Here is a 24,398-nt window from a genome sequence, read left to right as displayed (position 1 = left end):
TTGGGTCCCTGACTTGGATGGCCCAGGCTAGCCTGCTCTCTTCAGATCTCAGAAGCTAAGCAGGGTCGGTCTTGGTTAAAACTTGAATGGGAGGCCACCAAGGAAGGCCAGGGTCTTATGTAAGAACAGGGGTGGAATTCTAGCAGGAGCTCCTTTGCATATTAGGCCACATACCCAGGGCAAACTAGGCGATTGCCTAGGGCGCTGGCCTTTTGGGGACACCGAATTGGGCGCACATCACATGACTAGGGGATGTTATCAGTGCAGGGGGGGCACCAGAAGTTAGCCTTGCCTAGGGCCAGCCCTGCACGCATCTCTGATGTAGCCAATCCTCCAAGAGCTTACAAGGCTCTTTTTTGTAAGCTTTTGGAGGATTGACTCCATCAGGGGTGTGTGGCCTAATATGCAAAGGAGCTCCTGCTAGAATTCCACCCTTGCGTAAGAGGCAGTCGATGGCCAACCCATCTCTCTTCATCCTTTGCCTTGCCCTGGATGGCCCAGGCTAGCCCGATCTCATCAAGTTTCAGAAGCCAAGTAGGGTTGGTACCCGAGTACTACTGGGATGGGAGACCACCAAGAAAGTCCAGGGTTGCTCTGCAGAGACTGGCAATGGCAAACCATCCTTATTCATCTCTTGCCTTGAAAACCCAGTTTGGTGTAGTAGTTAAGTGTGTGGACTCTTATGTGGGAGAACCGGGTTTGATTCCCCACTCCTCCACTTAGAGCTGCTGGAATGGCCTTGAGTCAGCCATAGCTCTCACAGATTTGTCCTTGAAATGGCAGCTTCTGGGAGAGCTTTCTCAGCCCCACTTACCACACAGGGTGTCTGTTGTGAGGGAAGAAAATAAAGGAGATTGGAAGCCTCTCTGAGACTCTGATTCAGCGAGAAGGGCGGGGTCTTCATCATCATAAGTCAGCAAGGACTTGATGGCACTTTCCACCACTTTTTAGAGGGCTAAGCATTGGAATTCCCACCCCCTCCCAAATAAAGCCCCTGTTTCTGACGACGATGATAGAGAAATGGGTTTCCTCCCCTATGGTTCCCAATCTGAAACTGTTTTGCAGAGCTATTCTTTCCCTTAGTTTGACAAACAGGCTGAACAGAACACTTTGAAGAAGGGAGTTGAAGGAACCAACCCCATGGGTCTTAACCCTTCAGGTAGGACACAAGAAGGAAGACTTGTGTATAGCCTCCTGAGCAGGGGTGGAATTCTAGCAGGAGCTCCCTTGCATATTAGGCCACACACCCCTGATGTAGCCAATCCTCCAAGAGCTTACAAGGCTCTTTTTTGTAAGCTCTTGGAGGATTGGCTACATCAGGGGTGTGTGGCCTAATATGTAAAGGAGCTCCTGCTAGACTTCCACCCCTGATTCTGAGCTCCTAGAAGTAAGGACAGGAGGAAGCAACTGTGAGCGTTTCTGCTATTGCAGGGCCCGGCTGGGATGAGATCAAACCACCTTCTGAGAAACTTCCTTTCAACTTAAGTGACTCTTCCTCCAGTGGAAAAAACCACTTGGGTTGGGGGGTCCTTAAGCTGGAGGAAGGCTTTAAGCTTTCCTCAGGGCAGGACCCAACCTAGCTGCTCTTAGAATAATTCACTGTCTTATAATAATAATAATAAACTTTTATTTATATCCCGCCCTTCCCGCCGGAGCAGGCTCAGGGCGGCTAACATGACATGGTATACCATGATTTATAAAACAATTTTAAAATACAATTAATACATACAGTTAAAACAGTTACATTAAATTACAGCTAAAATTAAGTTAAGGTGCTATATTCAGTTGACGTATTTCGATGGCGAGATATCGCTTTCAGGGTTCCTCATATGCTTGCAGAAAGAGAGTGGTTTTGCAAGCCCTGCGGAATTGATTAAAGTCCCGCAGGGCTCGCACTTCCTCCGGCAATTGGTTCCACCAGTGGGGGGCCATTACAGAAAAGGTCTGCTCTCTTGTTACTCTTAGTTTGGCCTCTTTTGGTCCAGGGATCCTTAGAAGGCTTTGAGAACTAGATCTTAGTGCTCTCTGGGGAACGTGTGGGGAGAGGCGGTCCCTAAGGTAGGCAGGGCCTCGGCCCTATAGGGCTTTAAAGGTGATAACCAGCACCTTATAGCGAACTCGGAATATAATTGGAAGCCAGTGCAGTTCCTTCAGCCCAGGCCGCACATGTTCCCACCGAGGTAGTCCCAGTAGCAGCCTGGCCGCAGCATTCCGCACTAGCTGCAACTTCCGAGTTCGGCACAAGGGCAGCCCCATGTAGAGGGCATTACAGTAGTCTAGTCTCGAGGTGACCGTTGCATGGATCACTGTTGCTAGGTCGCTACGTTCCAGGAAGGGGGCCAACTGTCTCGCCCTTCTAAGATGGAAGAACTTGGTTGTGTTGGCTGTATATTTTCCGACAAATCCATTGAACTGGCACAGACCTTTGACATGCATAGTGGTGGGAAGTGCCACGAAGTCCTAGCTGACTTATGGTGACCTCTGGTGGGTTTTCCAAGGTAAGAGATGTTCAGAAGTGGTTTGCCGTTGCCTGCCTCCATGTCACAACCCTGGCCTTTCTTGGAGGTCTCCCATCCAAACACTAGCCAGGACGGACCCTGCTTAGCTTCCAAAGTCGGATGAGATCGAGCTAGTCTGAACTATCTGGGTCGGGGCTTGACATACCTGGCATTGGCTTTATGGAAGTTCTGGATGCCAGTTGCTAGGGCAGGGGTGTCAAACTCATTTGTTATAAGGGCCGGTTCTGATATAAATGAGACCTTGGCAGGCCAGGCCATGTTGGGCTGGGCCATATGTGTACCTATTTAAGAATAGATAGTAAGGATAAAAGCTTTATAAAGGACACAGACACAATTAAAGAATTTTTTAAAAAAAAACTTAAACCATGCTTAAAATATTAGCACTCACTGCTCTTAAAGGTGCTTTCTTTGTATTTCTCACATGGGATCCAGGGAACCGGGCAAAGGAAGCTCCGGCTCTTTCCTGCCTTCCCCTTGGGACCAGGAGGGGGAGGAGGCTCAGCCAATAGAAGGGAGACTTGGCTCAGTAGCTCTGCTGTGTGATGCAATGCAAGCTCTTCCTCCCCCCCTTCCTCCCCAAGGGAGGGGCCTCAGCCAATGGAGAGAATAGAGGCTTTGCTCCGTAGCTCCTGTGCGATTGAGCAAGCCTGGCAAAGCAAGCTGTGATGCAGAAGGAAGCAAGAGAGAGGGAGAAGGAAGCAGATGACAGCCAGTTGCTTGGGGGGGGGGGCTGATAGGAGCCCTCCGAGGGCCAGATTTGGCCTCCCGGCCAGATGTTTAACATTCCTGTGCTAGGGGAAACTAGAATGGGGGATTGTGGCCTTACTTGTTGGCTTTCTAAGGGCCTTTGGCTGACTGTGGGAAATGGGATTCTGGCTATGTTGGCGTTGGTCTGGTTCAGTAGGGTTCATTCTTAAGCTCGCTTGGGGGTGACTTGTGTTCTGGTTCTGACCTGCGTTGACATCCAGGATGGCTAAATTGGTAAAAAAAACCTGTCTGTAGGTACTCATCGAGGGATGTAACTATATGATCAGATCTTAGTCTTTTTGTGCAATCTCTCTCTTTCTCTTTCTCTCTCACCCCAGCTGGGCCCTGCAATAGAGAACCAGTTTGGTGTAGTGGTTAAGTGTGCGAACTCTTATCTGGGAGAACCGGGTTTGATTCCCCACTCCTCCACTTGCACCTGCAGGAATGGCCTTGGGTCAGCCATAGCAGAGGTTGTCCTTGAAAGGGCACTGCTGTGAGAGCCCTCTCAGCCCCACCCACCTTACAAGGTGTCTATTGTGGGGGAGGAAGATAAAGGAGATTGTGAGCTGCTCTGAGACTCTGAGATTCCAATGTCATCTTCTTCTTCTCTCTCTCTCTCTCTCTCTCTCTCTCTCTCGTTAACTCTTAAAAATATGCACACAAACAAATCCCCCACCAACTACTACGAGCAATAAATCCAACATCACCTTATTTATAAAGTTAGCATGAATTATGCTTAACGGCCTTCATTTTGGAAGCAGTGGTTGAATTTTTTTTTTTGTATGTGCACGTAAGACCCTGTTTTCATTAGCGGGGATATAAAATGTTAATAATACCTTGATATTGTAATGCTCTGCGGCGGTGTAGATCTTCTGTGTCCTTTTCTCGAAATCCCACAAGCGGGGCTCTTGTTCGTGTCATAAATAGAATTTGCTCGTGAAATTAAAAAAAAAAGTATTGTTTTCATTGTTGGAAGATGCCGCTAAATTGGCTGAATGTTTGATAATCACATCTCAAGCTGATTATTCCACTAATAGCCTTAAGATATTATTTTATTTCTTAAAAAAACAAGGACATCGCTACAACCCTAATACTAGCGTGTGTGTGTGTGTGTGTGTGTATGTGTGTGTATATATATATTTTAAAAAGAACCCTTGTTTCTGCAAAGTCTGAATGAGATTTTCAAAATTGAATAATAATTTGATCCGTTAATCTTTTGAAGCTAGTAATTTTATTTTCCCCTCTTTGCAAGTCTCCGAGGCTCGCAAATGAATAGAGCTTCATTACTAGAGCCTGCGTTTAATAACCATTATCCATTATCTTGTAATTAAGACTCCCTGTAACGAATCATGAGGACAATGCAAAAATACATAGTACATTTCTTTAATGAACTGGAAAATGTTCATCTTGTTCTATTTAGTAATGAGGAGCTGAATAGTCGTTAAATCCACTGGAGAATAGAGCGAGATGGATTTTGAAGACTATCTGGAGTTTGCGGTTAATCTATTAGAATTAAAGTTTCATCTTCTATTTTTATCAACAGCCGATTAGAAGCCCTTCTGTTTGACCAAATTGATTAGGAGACCCTATACAAGGGCAGATGTTGTTTAATGAAAGTTTTTAATGAAACTGTACCACCGAGATTTCTAATTACCAGACTTATGAAAGCTTTGACTTACCTTATCCTGAAGAAATGAGTGTGCGTGTGTCTTTCGGGGGTGTCGGGCGGGAAGGCCATTATCCTAAAAGAAGGCTTAAAATCTGCAATTAAATGGCGGGGAAACCACAAAAGTGGAAGTTGGCGCGATAAAAGTTTTTGATTTGCTTTTCTAAAAAAAAGAAGGGAAAAGAAATTTTGGCCAGCCAGCTTAAAGAATGAAGTTGACAGGGGTGGAATTCTAGCAGGAGCTCCTTTGCATATTAGGCCACACACCCCTGATGTAGCCAATCCTCCAAGAGCTTACAAGGCTCTTCTTTGTAAGCTCTTGGAGGATTGGCTACATCAGGGGTGTGTGGCCTAATATGCAAAGGAGCTCCTACTAGAATTCCACCCCTGTAAGTTGATGGAGGGTTGCCAGATCCTGACCTAGAGATTTAACAGAGCTTGGAGTTCATAAAAGCTACAGCAGCTATGGTGTTTCCTGCCTCAGAGGTTCCTTTGCCCATCTTTTCCTCACCTGCTCCAGGGAACAGCTGCTGTCTTCCTTTAGCAGACGGAAATGAAGGTGATAAGCACAGTAAGGAGCTGGCAGGCCTAGTTTTGCACCCCATCTCTTTTAACATCAACAGCCCAAAAGCTTTGCTATTGACCATACCTGGATAAATCCTTGTGGCCATCTACTTGCTTCCGGTCCAGCCATTTACCACTTTTGACTTCAGCAAAATAATGGGAAAGTATAGGCTGGGGTGGCCAAACTTGCTTAATGTAAGAGCCACATAGAATCAACGTCAGATGTTAGAGAGCCGCAAGACATGAACTTCAGATATTTGAGAGCCACAAGATGAGGGAGGAAGAAAGGAAGGAAGATGGAGGGAGGGAAGGAAGGAAGGAAGGAAGGTGGAGGAAAGAAAGGAAGATGGAGGGAAGAAAGGAAGATGGAGGGAAGAAAGGAAGATGGAGGGAAGAAAGGAAGAGGTGTGAGGGAGGAGTGAGGGAGAAGTGAAAGAAAGCAACTTTAACTTTAAATGCAGTCTCCAATCCAGCTGATGGAACAGTGGGGTCTTGAGGGTCACACAATGTGTGTGAAAGAGCCACATGTGGCTCCCTAGCTGCAGTTTGGCCACCCCGTTACAGTCGCTGGAACAACTTGGAACAGTTCTGGTGGGAAAACACAAAATATCAGGTTCCAGGTGGTAGTGGAAGCTGCTTGGCAATCCTGTAGGGTTGACCATCACCTGCCTCAGCATCATGAACCCTTGGTGGTGTCTCCTCCAAATACTGACTAGGTTGACCCTGCTTAGCTTCTGGTGAGATTAGTCTAACCTGGGCTTCTCAGGTCAGGGCCAGGTTCCGGGAGGGAAACTTAAAAGAAGCATTGTTGTAACTTTGAAGTTTGAGATGTGGATTTTTCATATCCCAGAATCTTCAGAGTCCCTTAAGAGATTTTGCCGGTACTGTTTAGCTGATGACGAGGGAGGAATCTAATTTTGCCAGGTTTCCACTGCCCTCACAGCTACTGGATTTGGGGGGAGCTGAGGGGGGGACAGTGGTTCTGTACACTCCAACCCACTTTTCGGTTGCACTACCCGTGTTATAATCAATCACTGTTTTTGTGTAAGGGGCAAAGCTTGAGCCAGTAACGTATAACTCTGGTGACTCTGTTCTTATTTCCTCCAAGGTTCTGATTTCATCAAGACCTCTACAGGAAAAGAAGCAGTGAATGCCACCATTCCAGTAGGGCTGGTAATGGTGAGAGCCATCAGAGATTTCTTCTGGAGAACTGGCTACAAGGTAACTTGAGTACCATGCCTAAGTTCAGGGTGAAGTGTGTCTAAAATGTGGCACTCTCTCATGCTCTTAGGTCCTCAAGCTCCTTCTCCTCCTTCTCTTCCTCTGTCTCCTCCTTCTCCTTCTCTTCCTCCTCCTCATAATTTATACCCCTCTTTCTGCCCTCCATGAGTGCCACCAACACCCATCAGAGAGTTCCTTCATTAGGAAAGGATGTAAGAAGTCATCAAATGACACTTGATGTAAGTAAGTAAGTAAGTAAATTTTTATTTATACCCCACCCTCCCCGCCAAGGCAGGCTCAGGGCGGCTTATATGTATCCAATGGATTGTTTGTTTCTTTATTGCATATTGCATTTTTTCCTCCCATGAGCTGTGGATGCATTGATCCCCACCCCCCACCCCCCGCCCCATTTTACCGTCATCCCCTGACAGAGGTTAGCGAAGAGGAGAGATTAACTGTCCACTAGGTTGCCAACAGAATTTAAGGGCTGAGTGGGTGTTCGAACCTGAGCCTTCCACGTCAAAGTCCAGTAGTCTGTTTGCTATTTCGCACTGACTTTATTTTGGCCTTTGAAGATGAAGCAACCATTACCCATTTTTTTCCTAACAGAAGACACAAAGTTTTACAATTACCGTCTGTTGGCTTTAGAAGTTATATCTTAAAATTATAGAGGTGTTCCATACTTCCTTTTTTTCAGAGACTCTTCAAGAGGGGATTGGATACACATATGGAGCAGAGGTCCATATGAGGCAATGATGCTCTGTATTCTTGGTGGTTGGGGGGCACAGTGAAAGGGCTTCTAGTGTCCTGACCCCATTGATGAACCTCCTGATGGCACCTGGGGTTTTTTTGGCCACTGCGTGACACAGAGTGTTGGAGTGGATAGGCCATTGGCCTGATCCAACATGGCTTCTCTTATGTTCTGTCAATGCAATCCTAAGTAGACGCTTGGGGGCAGGGGTGGACTGGGTCTAAAAATATTGGTTGCCAGGAGACAAAGGGGGCCCACCCACAACTATAAGGCTATCATTTAATTTTTATAAGAAATAAATACAATTTGCAAAAAATACATAAGTGGAAAAAGGTACAATTAAAACTCTGGCAAAATAAATGTGTGTGTATGTGTGTGTATAGATATATTAATTACAGTGTACATATATTGTACATGTTACTGGGAGTATGCAGTAGATATTAAATGTAAATACAGATTGCATTTTCTCCAGGGGAGCTGATTTCTGCCAGCTGGAGATCATTTGCAAAAGCGGGAGATCCCCAGGCCCCACCTGGAGGCTGGCAACCCTAAATACAATGTAAATTTTAGTTGCATTACAGTAATAATATTGGAACTTCTATTATATTTTCAAGTTACTACATTTTAAAGCTAACTAATATTTTACATTATATTTTCATTACAGTAATAATTTTGGAACTGCTATTATATTTTCAAGTTACTAAATAAATAAATAAATAAATAAATTTTATTTTTATATCCCGCCCTCCCCCACCAAAAGGCGGGCTCAGGGCGGCTCACAGACATGACTACGTCATGATTCAATTAAAAGCAGATAAACATTATGAATACAATACAATTACATATATAGATTAAAATACATAAAAATAGGTGCTATAATTTCTGGTGTCACAATTACATATTATCAGCTTCAGTTACAACATAATATGGCTAGAGTTAGAATGATTTTATCAAGTTAGTCTGGTCCTAATTCAAATGCGAGTTGGAAAAGAGAGGTTTTGCAAGCCCTGCGGAACTGGTTCAGGTCCCGCAGGGCTCGCACCCCCTCTGGGAGTTGATTCCACCAGCGCGGGGCCACTAATGAGAAGGCTTGCTCCCGAGTTATCTTCATTCTAGCCTCTCTTGGCCCAGGGATTTGTAGGAGGTTTTGGGAGCTAGATCTTAACGCTCTCCTGGGGATATATGGGGAGAGGCGGTCCCTGAGGTAGGCAGGTCCTCGGCCATATAGGGCTTTAAAGGTAATAACCAGCACCTTATACCGAACGCGGTAGACGACCGGTAGCCAATGCAGATCCCGCAGCACCGGCCGCACATGTTCCCACCTAGGTAGTCCCATCAACAGCCTGGCCGCTGCGTTCTGCACTACCTGAAGTCTTCGCGTTCGGCACAAGGGCAGCCCCATGTAGAGGGCATTGCAGTAGTCTAGTCTTGAGGTGACCGTTGCGTGGATCACAGTTGCTAGGTCGTCGCGTTCCAGGAAGGGAGCCAACTGCCTCGCCCTCTTGAGATAGAAGAAGGCGGATCTTGCGGTGGTAGCTATCTGGGCCTCCATTGATAGCGAGGATTCCAGTAGCACCCCCAGGCTCTTGACCCTGCGCACTGGTGTCAGTGGCGCACCGTCAAAAGCTGGCTGAGTAATCTCCCCCCCCGGTCCGTCCCGACCCACGCAAAGGACCTCAGTCTTCGTTGGATTCAACTTCAGCCCGCTCAGCCTGAGCCAGTCAGCCACGGCCTGTAACGCCCGGTCCAAATTTGTAGGGACATCACCAGTCCGGCCTTCCATCAATAGATAGAGCTGGGTATCATCAGCGTACTGATGACAACCAAGCCCATACCTCCGGGCAAGCTGGGCAAGGGGGCGCATAAAGATGTTAAACAATGTCGGGGAGAGAACTGCCCCCTGAGGCACCCCACAATGAAGCGGGTGTCTCTGAGACAGCTTCCCCCCAATTGCCACCCTTTGTCCCCGATTTTCAAGGAAGGAGGAGAGCCATTGTAAGGCTAGCCCCCGAATTCCTGCGTCGGCGAGGCGGCGGGTCAGCAGCCGGTGGTCGACCATGTCGAACGCCGCCGACAGGTCGAGCAGCAGCAATACCGCCGAGCCGCCCCGATCCAGTTGCCGCCGGAGGTCATCTATGAGGGCGACCAAGACTGTTTCCGTCCCATGGCCCGGGCGAAAGCCGGACTGGCATGGGTCCAAGGTGGAAGCGTCTTCCAGAAAATCCTGTAACTGCAACGCCACAGCCCTCTCTATAATTTTGCCCAAAAAGGGCAAATTTGAGACCGGCCGATAATGTGCCAATACGGCCGGGTCTGATGTAGCTTTTTTCAAGAGAGGGCGGACCACTGCCTCTTTCAGAGATGTTGGGAAAACACCCTCCGACAGAGATCGATTTATAATGTCCCGTATAGGACATTTCAATTCCTCCTGGCAGGCCTTAATTAACCAGGAGGGACATGGGTCCAGATCACAAGTTGTGGATCGTGCAGTGCCAAGAATTCTGTCAACTTCCTCCAAGCTGAGCGGGTCGAAGCAGTCCAAGATTACATCCGAAGACACGCATTGGGCCTCAAGTTCACTTACTGCGTCTAAATTGGCGGGGCAGTCGTGGCGGAGCGATTGGACCTTATCTGCAAAAAACTTCGCAAAAGCCTCGCAGCCTATCTCCAATTCCTTAGCTTTTGGGTTGCCCTGTGGCAGTGAAGTAAGGTTCCGAATTATTCTAAACAATTGAGCTGGGCGCGAATTTGCAGATGCAATCTTGGTCGCAAAGTATGTTTTCTTTGTGGCCTTGATTGCCATCTCATAGGTCTTCATAAACTTCCTATAAGATGTTCTAGTCGCTTCGTCGCGGGTACGCCGCCATTGCCTCTCTAGCCTTCTAAGGCCTTGCTTCAGCCGGCGCAGTTCCGGGGTATACCACGGAGCCGGCTTAGTCCGAGGCCGCAGAGGACGCCGAGGTGCAATCTCCTCGATGGCTCTGGAGAGCCGATTATTCCAGGACTCAACCAGGCCATCGAGAGAGGTGCCAGAGGGCCAGGGATCCCGCAGAGCCATTTGGAACCGTTCCGGGTCCATCTGGCTCCGCGGGCGAGCCATAATAGGCTCCTCGCCTAAACAGGTTTGGGGAGGCAAGTCTACACGGACATTCACATTTTTAACATATTTTCTAACGTCCAAGGGGGCCCACTTCATCAGGGGCCCACCTGCCATCGGGCAAGCTGACACCCTGGCCAGTCTGCCACTGCTTGGGGGTGGGGGTTTGCCATCAAGTCACAGCTGATTTATGGCGACCCTGTAAGTTTTTCAAGGCAAACAAAACAACAAAAATGCCCAGAATGCTCTGTGTTTCTGAGAAGCAGAGTAACTTTCAACCAAATTCCAACATCCTCTTTTCATGCAGAGCTGAGAAAACCAAGTAGTCCTGCAGCAAACAAATTCACTTGGATCGGCTAAGCAGTTCTCTGATTTAGAATGGAAGAAAGCTTTTATACAAACGCCGGTTGACAGATACTGTTGTTTACTCTGCAGAAGGTCAAACTGCATTTAGCAAATAATAGGATGTTACTCACGAGCTATTTCAGTTGCTTCGGGTCAGAGACCCCACATTAGGTTTAATATATTTGATATGACTCTGTGTGGCAAAACAATACAAATCCATGCTCTTGTGTTGGGCGGTGGAGTCTGGAGAGAAAAATGAATGTTGTTTTTGTAATGCGGAAGATGTTTTTTGGTTGAGAGACTCACTTTATCAGCACATGGTTTAAAAAGGCTCGTATTGGAGATGATTTCAGCCCAGTTGCATTTGTAAAAACAGGCAGAAATATTATGCTAAATAATCCTCCCCCCCACCCCCCATAACAACATGGATGCTGTCTGACAAAGCAAAGTAGCTGCTTGGGTTGTCTTGGCTGCATTCAGGTATCATGATCAGCCCTTGCACGCCTTGCTCATCCATGTGTGGTGCAGAGACTGAAGACTTCCTGGTTTGGAACAAACCATGGTTTGTTGCAAAATGTAAATCAGGTGCAGTTACCAAATGTGGCTTACTTACAAGCAGGATTCCAACAAAATACCTTCCTTAGCAGATTATACCCTTCTGTATCTGTTGAAATTGATGGGCTTGGGATGATGTAACTGTCTTTAGGAAGGCACTTGAAAATCATCTAATCCAGGTTTGCGTGCAAGAGAACAAACCACAGTTTGTCCTTTCATCCAATCTGGACTCCGCAATGAACTACAATTTGTGAGGAAAAACCCCTTACAGAACATCGTAGTTACCAACTTGGTTGTCAGAGCACCTGGAGAAGTAGCTCACACACGTCTGGCCAGAAAGTGTGAGTGAACCTATCTAGGGGGAAAAGGGACTTATGCAGTACTAGCAGCCATAACGCTATGAAGGCACTCGAGACCGGTACAAGAGTGCCCACCAAGAGAACAGAGGGCTTTCCGCCATTCTGTATGACGTATGTCTTGGCCGTGGAGCGGAGGAGACTGCGCCGCCAGGAGCTATCCAGGCGAACGGTTTTGAAGTACTGACCATGGAATCCACTGTGGAGGGCTAACACCACACGCAGCCATCTTCCTACCAGGCCAGACTCCATTCCAGCGAAGCGAATGGCTCACATACTCGCCAGATGTCACCTGTGATTGCAGGCAATCGACCCACCCCAGGCGTGACCAACTATCCAACCGCCACTGTCTTTGTCCAGCGAAACCTTGGACAAAACACTGGTGACAATAGAAGATTGAAGAAGAGGAAGACCATCTTCAGCCAGAGCCAAGTTCCTTTGTGTAAACCGGATGTTACCTTAGTTAACTATTTGGCCCACTATTGTCACCCTCTTAGACAAGTGTGATAAACTCAAGCACACCTCCACCCATTGATTTCCCCCCATTCTTCTCTGTACTGTCCCCTTGGAGCACCCCCACCCTGGTCCATTTCAACCTGAAAGTTCACTCAGGTATCCAGGACCCAAGCCTGTTAATTGGTCAGGAATGGGCACCCAATTAGGTGCCACCAATGAACTTTCTATTGGCTATCACAGTAGTCCAGCCCTTATGGTCACTGCGAAGCCTCCCCTTTTGGGGAGGTCATGCATCAGCTGACCACCTTCCTCCTCCCTCATACCTCCCGTCCCCTAAGGGCTCAAGATAGTCCTTATAACCTGTGGACTAGCTACCTACAGGTGTGCTTCTAGCAGTATCCCAATTCTGCTGTCTAGATCCATTCCCGATTCCTGATCAGTTTCGGGTCCCCTCTCCCACTTCCTCGCTCGTCGCCATTGGAGCCTTCCTTGAAGACTACGATCGGTAAATATCACCCTGTTCGCCTACCCACGTGTTTCCCTATCTCTCTCTCTATTTTGCTTAGGACTGTATGTATGATTTTATGAGTATTTTAAATTGTATGGAAGCCTGTATTTTTCTGGAATAAATTTTAATTGTTTTACTTAATCAGACACAGAGTGTTGGACTGGATGGGCCGTTGGCCTGATCCAACATGGCTTCTCTTATGTTCTTATGTTCTTAGAGTCCCTAATATTTTTAAGCATTAATTTCTGGCCGTGGAATCCTGTATACACAGGTAAAAATCCTGATTAAGCCAGGTGCCTACCTGACAGTTCCCCAACCTCGTTTTGAGGGCATTTTGGCTTACAAATTTGAAGGCTTCTTGATCTGAAAAAACTCCAGTTTGTTGTGAAATGGCTGCCACAGCTGACCTTCAGTCATCCACTGGCAGCTGTTGCCAAAGGAACATTTTACAGGGGTGTCAAACTCATTTGTTATGAGGGCTGGATCTAAATGAGACCTTATTGAGCCGAGCTATCCCGGGCCGTGCTGTGTGTGTACCTATCTGAGATTCGGTAGCAGAGATATAAACTTTTAAAAGGACACTGACAAACACAATTAAAGTTTTTTTTTAAAAAAACCCTTAAAATAAAACATGCTTAAAACATTAGCACTCATTGGTCTTAAAGGTGCTTTTTTTGTATCTCTCCCATGGGATCCAGGGAACTGGGCAAAGGAAGCTCTGGCTCTTTCCTTCCTTCCACAGGGGACCAGGAGAGGAGGAGCCTCAGCCAATAGAAGGAGGAAAGGCTTGGTTCAGTAGCTCTGCTGTGCAATTGAGAGAGCCTGGCAAAGCAAGCTCTCCCTCCCCCCTTCCTCCCCAAGGGAGGAGCCTCAGCCAATAGAGAAAATAGAGACTGTGCAATTGAGCAAGCTTTGCAAAGCAAGCTGTTATGCAGAAGGAAGCAAGAGGGAGGGAGAAGGAAGCAGATACAACTAGTTGCTTGGGGGGCTGATTGGAGTCCTCCGAGGACCTGGTTTTGCCCCCGGGTCACATGTTTGACACCCCTGTTTTAAAAGATCTGCATGGCCAGTTAAATCTCCAATGGCCCATCAGAAGCCTTGCCAGGAAAAAGCTCCACCTGGACCTTCCCACTTCTGAAAAAAACTTGGTGGGCACCAGGAAAGGTGTCTGTGGGTACCACGGTGCCCATGGGTACAGAGTTGGGGTTCCCCTGCTCTCAACCCAAGCATTGCTTCCCTAGCCCCAGTACAAATTTGGAATGTAATCTTGTAGAGATCCGTGATCCCATCCGAGTCTCGTCAGATCTCAGAAGCTAAGCAGGGTCAGCCTTTGCTAGTATTCAGAAGGGCGACCTCCAAGGAATACCAGGGTTGTGACGCAGAGGCAGCCAATGGCAGGCCACCTCTGAAATGTCTCTTGCCTTAAAAACAAGTCTAGCACATCACCTAGTGGTGCATGATGCTAAAAGAGCTAGAATGTCTGGCTGTCAGGTAATTTTAGGATCTCCTGTCTATATTACACAAATAGGAGTAGGAATAGGAGTAGAATGATGTTGATGATACCTTAGAAACAAGTTAGCTTGCTACCTAATGGTGCATTACATTAAAAAAGAACTTTTGGCTGCCAGACAATTTTAGGATCTCTTGGCTATTCTATGCACAATGGCATACGATGAGGAGGAGAAGGTTCAAATTGCCCACTCTGCCATGGAAGCTTGCCGGGTGACCTTGAGCCAGTCACACATTCTCAGCCTCACCTACCTCACAAGGTTGTTGTTAGGATAAAAAAAAGAAGAGAAGACAATGTAAACTGTTTTAAGCCCCGGCTGAGGAGAAAGACAGGATAGAAATAAAGCAAATAAATAAATAATAAATAAACAGCAGGTGGGGTTTGATCCTTTACATTAATTTGCCTTTCATTTAAACTTTTTTTTTTTTTTTAAACCCTTTTGTTAACAGAAAGTCTGTGCGCACACGTGCACCGTCTCGGGATTTTTTTTAAAAAAAAGAAATCAGATGTAAACTGCATTCATATCCTTTTTTATTAAACGAAGGCAAGTTTATCACTGGCACGAGATTCCTAAATGGCTTCCTTAATAAACCAATTTGGCTGCCGCACTGAGGCTTCTGAGCAAGGCGTTGGCTAGTAAAAACAGGTTAATGTAGAAATTAAACTTCTCCCGGGGACGGACGCGGGTTGCAGGCTAACATTTATTGAATGATAAGCGGAGTTGGCCATACGAGGAGTGGGGGGGGAGTCCGCGGCATAATGGGAAATAATCTTTTCCTGTCATTATTGAAGGACACACACAAATTGGTTTTTCTGCTAGGAAATCCCCCGTTCAGCAAAACTTATTACTTTTAATAATATAAGGTGACAAGAAAATTCTCAAGGAGATGAACTTATTAAACAAAATAATGAAATGCCGGGAAACAGCAGGGAGGGAACGTAGCCAGACTTTCTATAGCTCTTCAATGAAACGTTTTATTTATAAACGGCCATGTTCTGGCCGTCGGGTATACTCTTTGGGAAGTCAGTGGATGGAAACAGCAGAAGGCTCGTAATCGGGAAACTTGGGTGAACGTAAATGAAATGTGTTTTGGAGGGGGGAGGATGTAAATTTTTCAGCAGAAACAAGGTGTGATGAGATCTAAGGTGTACAGAGTTACCATTTGTAGAAGGTTCTGAAACCCTCTTTGAAAGCCAGTTTGGTGTAGTGGTTAAGTGTGTGAACTCTTACTTGGGGAACCGGGTTTGAGTCCCCACTCCTCCACTTACAGCTGCTGGAATGGCTTTATGTCAGCCATAGCTCTCACAGAGGTGTCCTTGAAAGGGCAGCTGCTGTGAGAGCCCTCTCAGCCCCACCTATCTCACAGGGTGTCTGTTGCGGGCTGAGAAGATATAGGAGATTGTAAGCCGCTCTGAGTCTCTGATTCAGAGAGAAGGGAGGGGGTATAAATCTGCAGTCTTCTTCTTCTTCTCTTTTAGGGTTTCCGGGTTCCCCCAGCCACTGACTCGGGAGTAGGGTTGCCAGTTCCAGGTTGGGAAACTCCAGGAAGGGCTGGCCCTGTCACTAGACCAACTAGGTGGTTGCCTAGCTGCCAGCCTTCTGGGGGTGCCAAATTGGGCCATGTAACTCGGTGATGTTATCAGTGCATGGGGAGTGCCAGAAGCTAGCCTCGTCTAACGTGCCAGATAGTCTCGGGCCAGCCCTGCTTCCTGGAGATTTGGGGGTTGAGATTTGGGAGAACAGGGACCTCAGTGGGGGTACAATGCCATAGAGGGCACCCTCCAAAGCAGGGATTTCCCCCCCCCTGACCTCTGTATGTGGAGATGAGCTGTAATTCCTGGAGATCCCCAGGCTCCTCCTGGAGGCTGGCATCCCCATCTCGCAAAAGCTGTCCTTATGCATTGCAAAGAGTTGCAGTTTGAAAAAACTAAGACGTCCACTCCTCTTATACACATGTGAAAGTTCTGTACCTGCCTAAGTTGAAATCCTGGACATCATATAACAGTTGTACTCTCTTCTTCTTCTTCCTCCTCCTCCTCCCTTTCTCCCCTCTTCTTTTGACCTGGAAGCTTGTTTTGCATTGTGTTAGTTTATACACCGCTTTTTTGAAGTGACTTGTTTAGGTCATACATGCATCGCAATTCCTTCTTCCCAGTTCACATCCCTCCACCTCCAATTCCATACCAGTCCCAAGGATCTCTTCTCTCCTACATCCCTACTCCCATCCTGCCACCTGGGAGGATCTGCTTTTGGGGAGACACCGGGGAAGAGGGACAGCAGAAAGGGGAAGGCAGCAGCCATCTTGTCCACAGGCAGACATTTGCTCATGACTCAGTGAATCAAATCTATGACACTGCATTTTTAAGCGTTGCTTGCTGTCCACTCTGAGAAGTTATTGATGAAGAAGCAGACTGCAGATTTATACCCCGCCCTTCTCTCTGAATCAGAGACTCAGAGCGGCTTACAATCTCCTTTATCTTCTCCCCCCATAACAGACACCCTGTGAGGTAGGTGGGGCTCAGGGGGCTCTCACAGCAGCTGCCCTTTCAAGGACAACTCCTGCGATAGCTATGGCTGACCCAAGGCCATTCCAGCAGCTGCAAGTGGAGGAGTGGGGAATCAAACCCGGTTCTCCCAGATAAGAGTCCACACACTTAACCACTACACCAAACTGGCTCTCTGCTATTTGCAATGGAAGCTAAGCCTGTGTAGTTGAAAGTTTCAGACTTTAGGTCAAATTCCCACTCTCCTATGGAAACTTGCTGGGTGACTTCGGACACATTATATGTTCTCAGTCTAACTTACCTCACAGGGTGGTTGTTGGGATGGCATAAGTAGGTTATCAAAGGAAACTCAGAAATTAAATGTATAATGATAAAGACACATATATCCATACACACAAAATAATCCAAGTGTGTTTCATCGTTCTGAGCCTGGCTTGAATTGTTTTATTTATATTTTTCTCTATTTCCTTCTCACTTCATTTATGTCCCATCATTTCATTATACTCCACCTTTCTCCACAGTGGATTCCAAAGCAGCTTACAAATCGTTCTCCTCTCCTCCATTTCATCCTTTACTTATTTATTGTTTTTATTTTACTTTATTTATATACTGCCTTTCTCCCCAGTGGGAGGGACCCAAAGTGGCTTACACAGGCTTTTTTTTAATAGCAGGAACTCCTTTGCATATTAGGCCACACACCTCTCATGTAGCCAATCCTCCTGGAGCTTACAGTAGGACCTGTACTAAGAGCCCTGTAAGGAATTCTAGCAGGACCTCCTTTGCATATTAGGCCACACACCCTATGTAGCCAATCCTCCTGGAGCTTACAGCAGGTCCTGTACTAAGAGCCCTGTAAGGAATTCTAACAGGACCTCTTTTGCCTATTAGGCCACACACCCCTGATGTAGCCATCCTCCTGGAGCTTACAGCAGGCCCTGTACGAAGAGCCCTGTAAGGAATTCTAACAGGACCTCCTTTGCTTATTAGGCCACACCCCTCTGATGTAGCCAATCCTCCTGGAGCTTACTGTAGGCCCTGTACTAAGAGCCCTGTAAGGAATTCTAGCAGGACCTCCTTTGCATATTAGGCCACACACCCTATGTAGCCAATCCTCCTGGAGCTTACAGTAGGCCCTGTACTAAGAGCCCTGTAAGCTCCAGGAGGATTGGCTACAACAGGGGTGTGTGGCCTAATCTGCAAAGGAGTTCCTGCTACAAAAAAAGCCCTGGGCTTATGCCATTCTTCTCTCCTCCATTTTATCTTCACAACAACCCTGTGAGGTCAGTCAGGCTGAGTGGGTATGAATGGCCCAGTGTCACTCAAAGAGCTTCCATGGCAGAGTAGGGTTTTGAACCTGGGTTTCCTAGATCCTACACTGTCACGTTAAGCACTCCACCACTCTGGCTCTCTCACAAGTTTTGGATGGGTTCCTGTATCGTTCCTGTGGTCCTAAGTCACATCTTTGTTCCTTGTTTTGTTCTTTCTAATATCGAGGTTGGCTTTAAGCCCGCCGGAGGAATCCGTACTGCCAAAGACGCCCTCGTCTGGCTCTCGCTGATCAAGGAAGAACTAGGCGATGAGTGGCTGAAACCGGAACTCTTCCGCCTGGGTGCCAGTAGTTTGCTGGCAGATATTGAGAGACAGGTGAGGTTTTTGGTTTGTTTGTTTGTTTTTTTAAAAAGAAGATGACATTGGATTTATATTATGCCCTTCACTCTGAATCTTGGAGTCTCAGAGCAGCTCACAAGCTCCTTTATCTTCCTCTCCCACAAAAGACACCCTGTGAGGTGGGTGGGGCTGAGAGAGCTCTCCCAGAAGCTGCTCTTTCAAGGACAACTCTGCGAGAGCTATGGCTGACCCAAGGTCAGCTGCAAGTAGAGGCGTAGGGAATCAAACCTGAATTTTGATTTTGATTTTATTTGGGCAATTTATATTCCACTCAGGGCGGATCACAACATTCTAAAAACAGTATACAAGAGTTAAAAACCAAATCAATAGGAACAATACAGTTTGATAGATCATAATAAGTTATAAATGGCGGATCTCCCAGATAAGAGTCTGTGCACTTAAAACAGGGGTGTTGGACACGTTTGTTATGAGGGCCAGATCTGACATAAATGACACCTTGTTGGGCCAGGCCGTGTCAGGTTGGACTGAGCCATGTCAGGCCAGGCCATGTGTGTAACTCTTTAAGATTAGGTAGCAGAGAGAGAATAAAAAGTAGAGATATTACTCTGCCAACAAAAGTCCGTAAGTCAAAGCGATGGTATTCCCAGTAGTAATGTATGGCTGTGAGAGCTGCACCATAAGGAAGGCCAAGTGCAGAAGAATAGATCCTTTTGAGCTGTGGTACTGGAGAAGAATCTTGAGAGTCCCTTGGACTGCAAGAAGATCCAATCAGTCAGTCCTAAGGGAAATCAACCCTGACTGTTCCCTGGAAGGTCAGAGCTGAAGCTGAAGCTGAAGCTCAGATACTTTGGGCACCAAATGAGAAGGGAGCACTCACTGGAGAAGACCCTGATGCTAGGAAAGACAGAAGGCAAAAGAAGAAGGGGACGGCAAAAGATGAGATGGCTGGACAGCGTTACTGATGTAACAAACACGAATTTGAGCAGACTTCAGAGGATGGTGGACAGGAGGGCCTGGCGTGACTTTGTCCATGGGGTCGCAAAGAGTCGGACTCGACTCAACTGTGCAACTGAACAACAACAACAAAGCAGGGATATAAATTTTATAAAGAACTCAGACAAACATAAATATATATTTTTAAAACTTAAAACATGCTTAAAATTTAGCACTCATTGGTCTTAAAGATGCTTTCTTTGTGTTTCTCCGATGGGATCCAGGGAACTAGGCAAAGGAAGCTCTGGCTCTTTCCTTCGTTCTCCAGGGGACTGGGGGGAGGAGCCTCAGCCAATAGAAGGAAGAGAGGCTTGGTTCAATAGCTCCAATGTGCAATTGAGAGAGTCTGGCAAAATGAGCTATTCCTCCCCCCCCCTTCCTCCCTAAGGGATGAGCATCAGCCAAATGGAGAAAATAAAGGTTTTGCTCTGTAACTCCTGTGCAATTGAGCAAGCCTTGCAAAGCAAGTTGTTATGCAGAAGGAAGCAAGATATATAGAGAAGGAAGCAGATGACTGCCAGTTGTTCGGGGACCTGATAGGAGCCCTCCGGGGGCCTGATTCAGCCCCCAAACTGCATGTTTGACACCCCTGCACTACACCAAACTGGCTTCTAGTACTTCTAAAAATTGAAATGGCATCTTATTTAAAGAACAAACTCCGCATTGTACTTGAGCAGCTGAAGAAAGCTACAGGAGCCTAACACACTTTACACAATGAAGCTCAAATATACAAGAAACAAAAAATACAGAAGCCCACTCAAGGGCTGCAAAGTTCATATATAAAGTGAGCAGGACTTCACAGAACGTTGAGTTGACTGAGGCTTGAAACACTATCTATCTATCTGTCTGTCTGTCTGTCTGTCTGTCTGTCTGTCTATCTATCTATCATCTATCTATCTATCTTCTTTCTATCTTTCTATCATCTGTCTGTCTGTCTGTCTGTCTATCTATCTGTCTGTCTGTCTATCCGTCTATCTATCTGTCTATCATCTGTCTATCTTCTATCTATCTATCATCTATCTATCAATCATCTGTCATCTATCTTCTATCTATCTATCTATCTATCTATCTATCTATCTATCTATCTATCTATCTATCTATCTATCTATCATCTATCAATCATCTGTCATCTATCATCTATCAATCATCTGTCATCTATCATCTATCTATCATCTGTCTATCATCTATCTATCTTCTATCTATCTATCAATCATCTATCAATCATCTGTCATCTATCTTCTATCTATCTTCTATCTATCATCTATCTATCTATCTATCTATCTATCTATCTATCTATCTATCTATCTATCTATCTTCTTTCTATCTTTCTATCATCTGTCTGTCTATCATCTATCTATCATCTATCTATCAATCATCTATCTATCTTCTATCTATCATCTTATCTATCATCTTATCTATCTTATCTAATCTATCATCCATCTATCTATCTATCTATTTGATTTATATCCCGCCCTCCCCGCCAAAGCAGGCTCAGGGCGGCTCACAGTATAAAATCACAGCAACAATACATATTATAAAATTACAGATTCTACGATTTAAAACAATCAGAATTGGTTTGGTGCTCATCTCATTAGATGTTGTATATTTTCAGTGGCGACGGCATCTCTCCAGTTTCCTATGATGTAGGCTCCGCGTCAGTTAAAAGCCAACTGGAAGAGTACCAGTAAAAAAATCCCGTTTCATAAGTCTTCAGGTCGTACAGCTACAGATGTCAGAGATTATAGTTATGGAAGTCAATTCCATGTGCTAATACAGAAAGATGTACAGTTTTTCTAACTCAATTCCAACAAGTGTCATGAAGTCAAACATCATTTACAAAGCTGAGGGAATCGCCTATCAAACATATGTGTCTGGTATTAAACCTACAGAAATTCACAACTGGCTTAGATTCTCCTGGAGAGGAGCCAGCTATATATTTCTATAGGTTTACCGTAACTTAATAATAATACTATAAACACAAGTGGGAACTATTGCAACCTGAGGTGTTTTCGATTCACTTTCCTTTTTTCCTTTCAACAAAACTCCTTTTTCCTAAGAGCCAGTTTGGTGTAGTGGTTAAGTGCGTGGACTCTTATCTGGAAGAACCGGGTTTGATTCCCCACTCCTCCACTTGTACCTGCTGGAATGGCCTTGGGTCAGCCATAGCTCTGGCAGAGGTTGTCCTTGAAAGGGCAGCTGCTGTAAGAGCCCTCTCAGCCCCACCCACCTCACAGGGTGTCTGTTGTGGGGGGAGAAGATATGGGAGATTGTAAGCCGCTCTGAGTCTCTGATTCAGAGAGAAGGGTGGGGTATAAATCTGCAATTCTTCTTCTTCTTTTTGGGGCCTACATCAACTTGTACATTGTTTTACTATTGTATCATGTGCCTACAGGGCTTTTTTTGAGCAGGAATGCAGTTTCGGCTGGCTTGGTGTCAGGGGTGTGGCCTGATATGCAAATGAGTTCCTGCTGGGCTTTTTCCCTACAAGAGTGCTGTGCGAAACAATGGTGATGCCGGGGGGGGGGTACAGCCTAATATGCAAATTATTGCAGGGCTTTTTCTACCTGAGCCACTTGTGGGAAGGGCGGGATACAAATCCCGAATAAATAAATAAATACAAAAGAAACTCGGTGTGCCTATATGTACATAAATTGCTGACCACTGAAGAAGGTCTATCTGGGCTGAAATGTGATAGGTTGCAATAGTTCCCCCTTGTTTTTATGGTATTTTTATTCTGTAATGTGGCTACAGTTGGGCCCATAGATGTTTGGGGAGGGACGGTGGCTCAGTGGTAGAGCATCTGCTTGGGAAGCGGAAGGTCCCAGGTTCAATCCCCGGCATCTCCAAAAAAGGGTCCAGGCAAATAGGTGTGGAAAACCTCAGCTTGAGACCCTGGAGAGCCGCTGCCAGTCTGAGAAGACAATATTGACTTTGATGGACCAAAGGTCTGATTCAGTAGAAGGCAACTTCATATGTTCATATGTTAACCATTTGATAAATAAATACATGTTTTTAAAATAAGATTTAGGATATATGTGTTTTTACCAATCGGCTCTTTACTTGGTTTCTAACTTACCTTTTTGTTAATTTTTATTAATTTTTTGGAATATATATATGTGTGTGTGTATATATTCATCTATATACTTCCAAAAACAAGATAAGAAGAGCACAAATACAAATGCTTATATACATATAGAGCGTTTTCGCACTGACCTTACTCGGGAGCGACGTCCCTCTTCACCGTGCAGCGTCTGCGCGGATTTCGCACTTATTGCTCTGCAGAACCCGGAAGAGCTGCAAAGTCCCGCGGCTTTTGTGTCGCAAATGTAAACTGGCCAAAAACCAGTTTACATTTGCGACGCAAAAGCCGCAGGACTTTGCGGCTCTTCCGGGTTCTGCGGAGCAATTAGCGCGAAATCTGCACAGACGCTGCGCGGTGAAGAGGGACGTTGCTCCCGAGTAAGGTCAGTGCGAAAACGCCCATAGTTAAAATATAAGACGTATAAAACTGTATAGGTGTATAGATATAGGCAGGATTAAAGTAGCATATGAAAAGCAGATTGATCAAACACACTGACTAAGTATGAAAAAATATGTCTCTTCATGGAGAGGGGTCAGAATTTGTGTGGAAATAAAATTATAAAAGTAATTTTGTATCAAAAAGCCAGCCAATCGATATAACCTATAGTACTTAAAAGAAGAAAATTGTATTAAGGCAGCGAAGTGAATGTTTATTTGACTACTTACCCTTTTTGGATCTTGATTCCACTCCCTTGTCCCCTCTAAGCCCCACACGATCACTCTCAGCCTACCTTGCAGGGCCGTTGCAGGCATAAAATGAAACCCAGGGAAGCTACTTACAAGGGAGGGAAGAGGAAGCGCGGCAAACAAGCCCAGCAAATAATAAAATCTGAAGCTTGGTGGATAAAATGAGATCACGAGTATTTCTTTCCCCAAGGAACGGCTTTAGAGGACTTTGGTTAGCGCACTTCATTTGAAAGAGTGGGATTAATTATAAACGTGCGTCTGCCTTCTTGTTAACCTGCGCTTAATGTGCCAGCTTTCTTGCATCTTTTTAATCTCTGCCGTTCTGTAACTGCTCTGGCAAACTTTTCTCCTTTTCCTCACCATTGGCAGATTTACCATCACGTGACTGGCAGATACGCGGCATACTATGACTTGCCTATGGCTTAGACTGGTGACGAAGGCAGAACAATGCAAGACAGAGAGAGAGAGGCTTAAAGAAAACAGTGTCCCTGAATCGTTCCTTGCAACCAAGTCCCCAAATGTGCTTACGGAGAGCTCAGTGGGCCAGCCGGCGGGCTCCAATTTCATGGTTTCCTTGTACCTTGGACTGTGCCGAACACCAAGGATAAAATGTGGCAACCTGTGAACATTTTGTAGTTTGCAATGTTTAATTTTGTTGTTCCCCCTCCCCATCCAACAGGTCTTTGGAGCTTAATATCATCTTCTAAGAACCAGATGAACGGTGCCCCAGACATTAATAAGAGCTCTGTGTCTGAGAATGTCCATTCTTTATGCTGAGCTACAGGACTAGGCTGTTGTATTATCATATTTACCCAGAAGGTGATTCTGAATGTTAGACACCTCTTCCCCACCCCCCCACCCCCCGAAGAAGAAGATGATGATATTGGATTTATATCCCGCATTACTCTGAAACTCAGAGTGCTCACAATCTCCTTTACCTTCTCCCCCCCTCCACCCACAACAGACACCCTGTGAGATAGGTGGGGCTGAGAGAGCTCTTACAGCAGCTGCCCTTTCAAGGACAACTCCTGCGATAGCTATGGCTGACCAAGGCCATTCCAGCAGCTGCAAGTGGAGGAGTGGGGAATCAGACCTGGTTTGATAAGATAAGAGTCCGCGCACTTAACCGCGACACCAAACTGGCTCTTTCTAGGCTAAAGATAAAACAATCCTCAATTTGAGACGACCTGCGCTCTTCACCCCTGCGT

At 45.9% G+C, this 24,398-nt stretch overlaps 1 protein-coding gene across 1 annotated transcript in view; it reads left to right on the top strand.

Annotated features, from left to right (window-relative positions):
- The window catches only part of DERA (deoxyribose-phosphate aldolase), a 76,283-nt gene extending 52,467 nt beyond the window's left edge, over nucleotides 1–23,816 (top strand). Inside the window, exons 7-9 of the mRNA XM_060245873.1 lie at nucleotides 6,605–6,717; nucleotides 18,295–18,444; nucleotides 23,560–23,816. Coding sequence (XP_060101856.1) covers nucleotides 6,605–6,717; nucleotides 18,295–18,444; nucleotides 23,560–23,616 — 320 coding nt within the window. The 3' untranslated portion in view covers nucleotides 23,617–23,816. The remainder of the gene's footprint in view (nucleotides 1–6,604; nucleotides 6,718–18,294; nucleotides 18,445–23,559) is intronic.
- The last annotated feature ends 582 nt before the right edge of the window (nucleotides 23,817–24,398 follow it).

This window comes from Heteronotia binoei, chromosome 8 (assembly GCF_032191835.1).
Source record: "Heteronotia binoei isolate CCM8104 ecotype False Entrance Well chromosome 8, APGP_CSIRO_Hbin_v1, whole genome shotgun sequence".
Classification (NCBI taxonomy): domain Eukaryota; kingdom Metazoa; phylum Chordata; class Lepidosauria; order Squamata; family Gekkonidae; genus Heteronotia; species Heteronotia binoei.
This window is presented reverse-complemented; position numbering and strand designations above follow the sequence as displayed.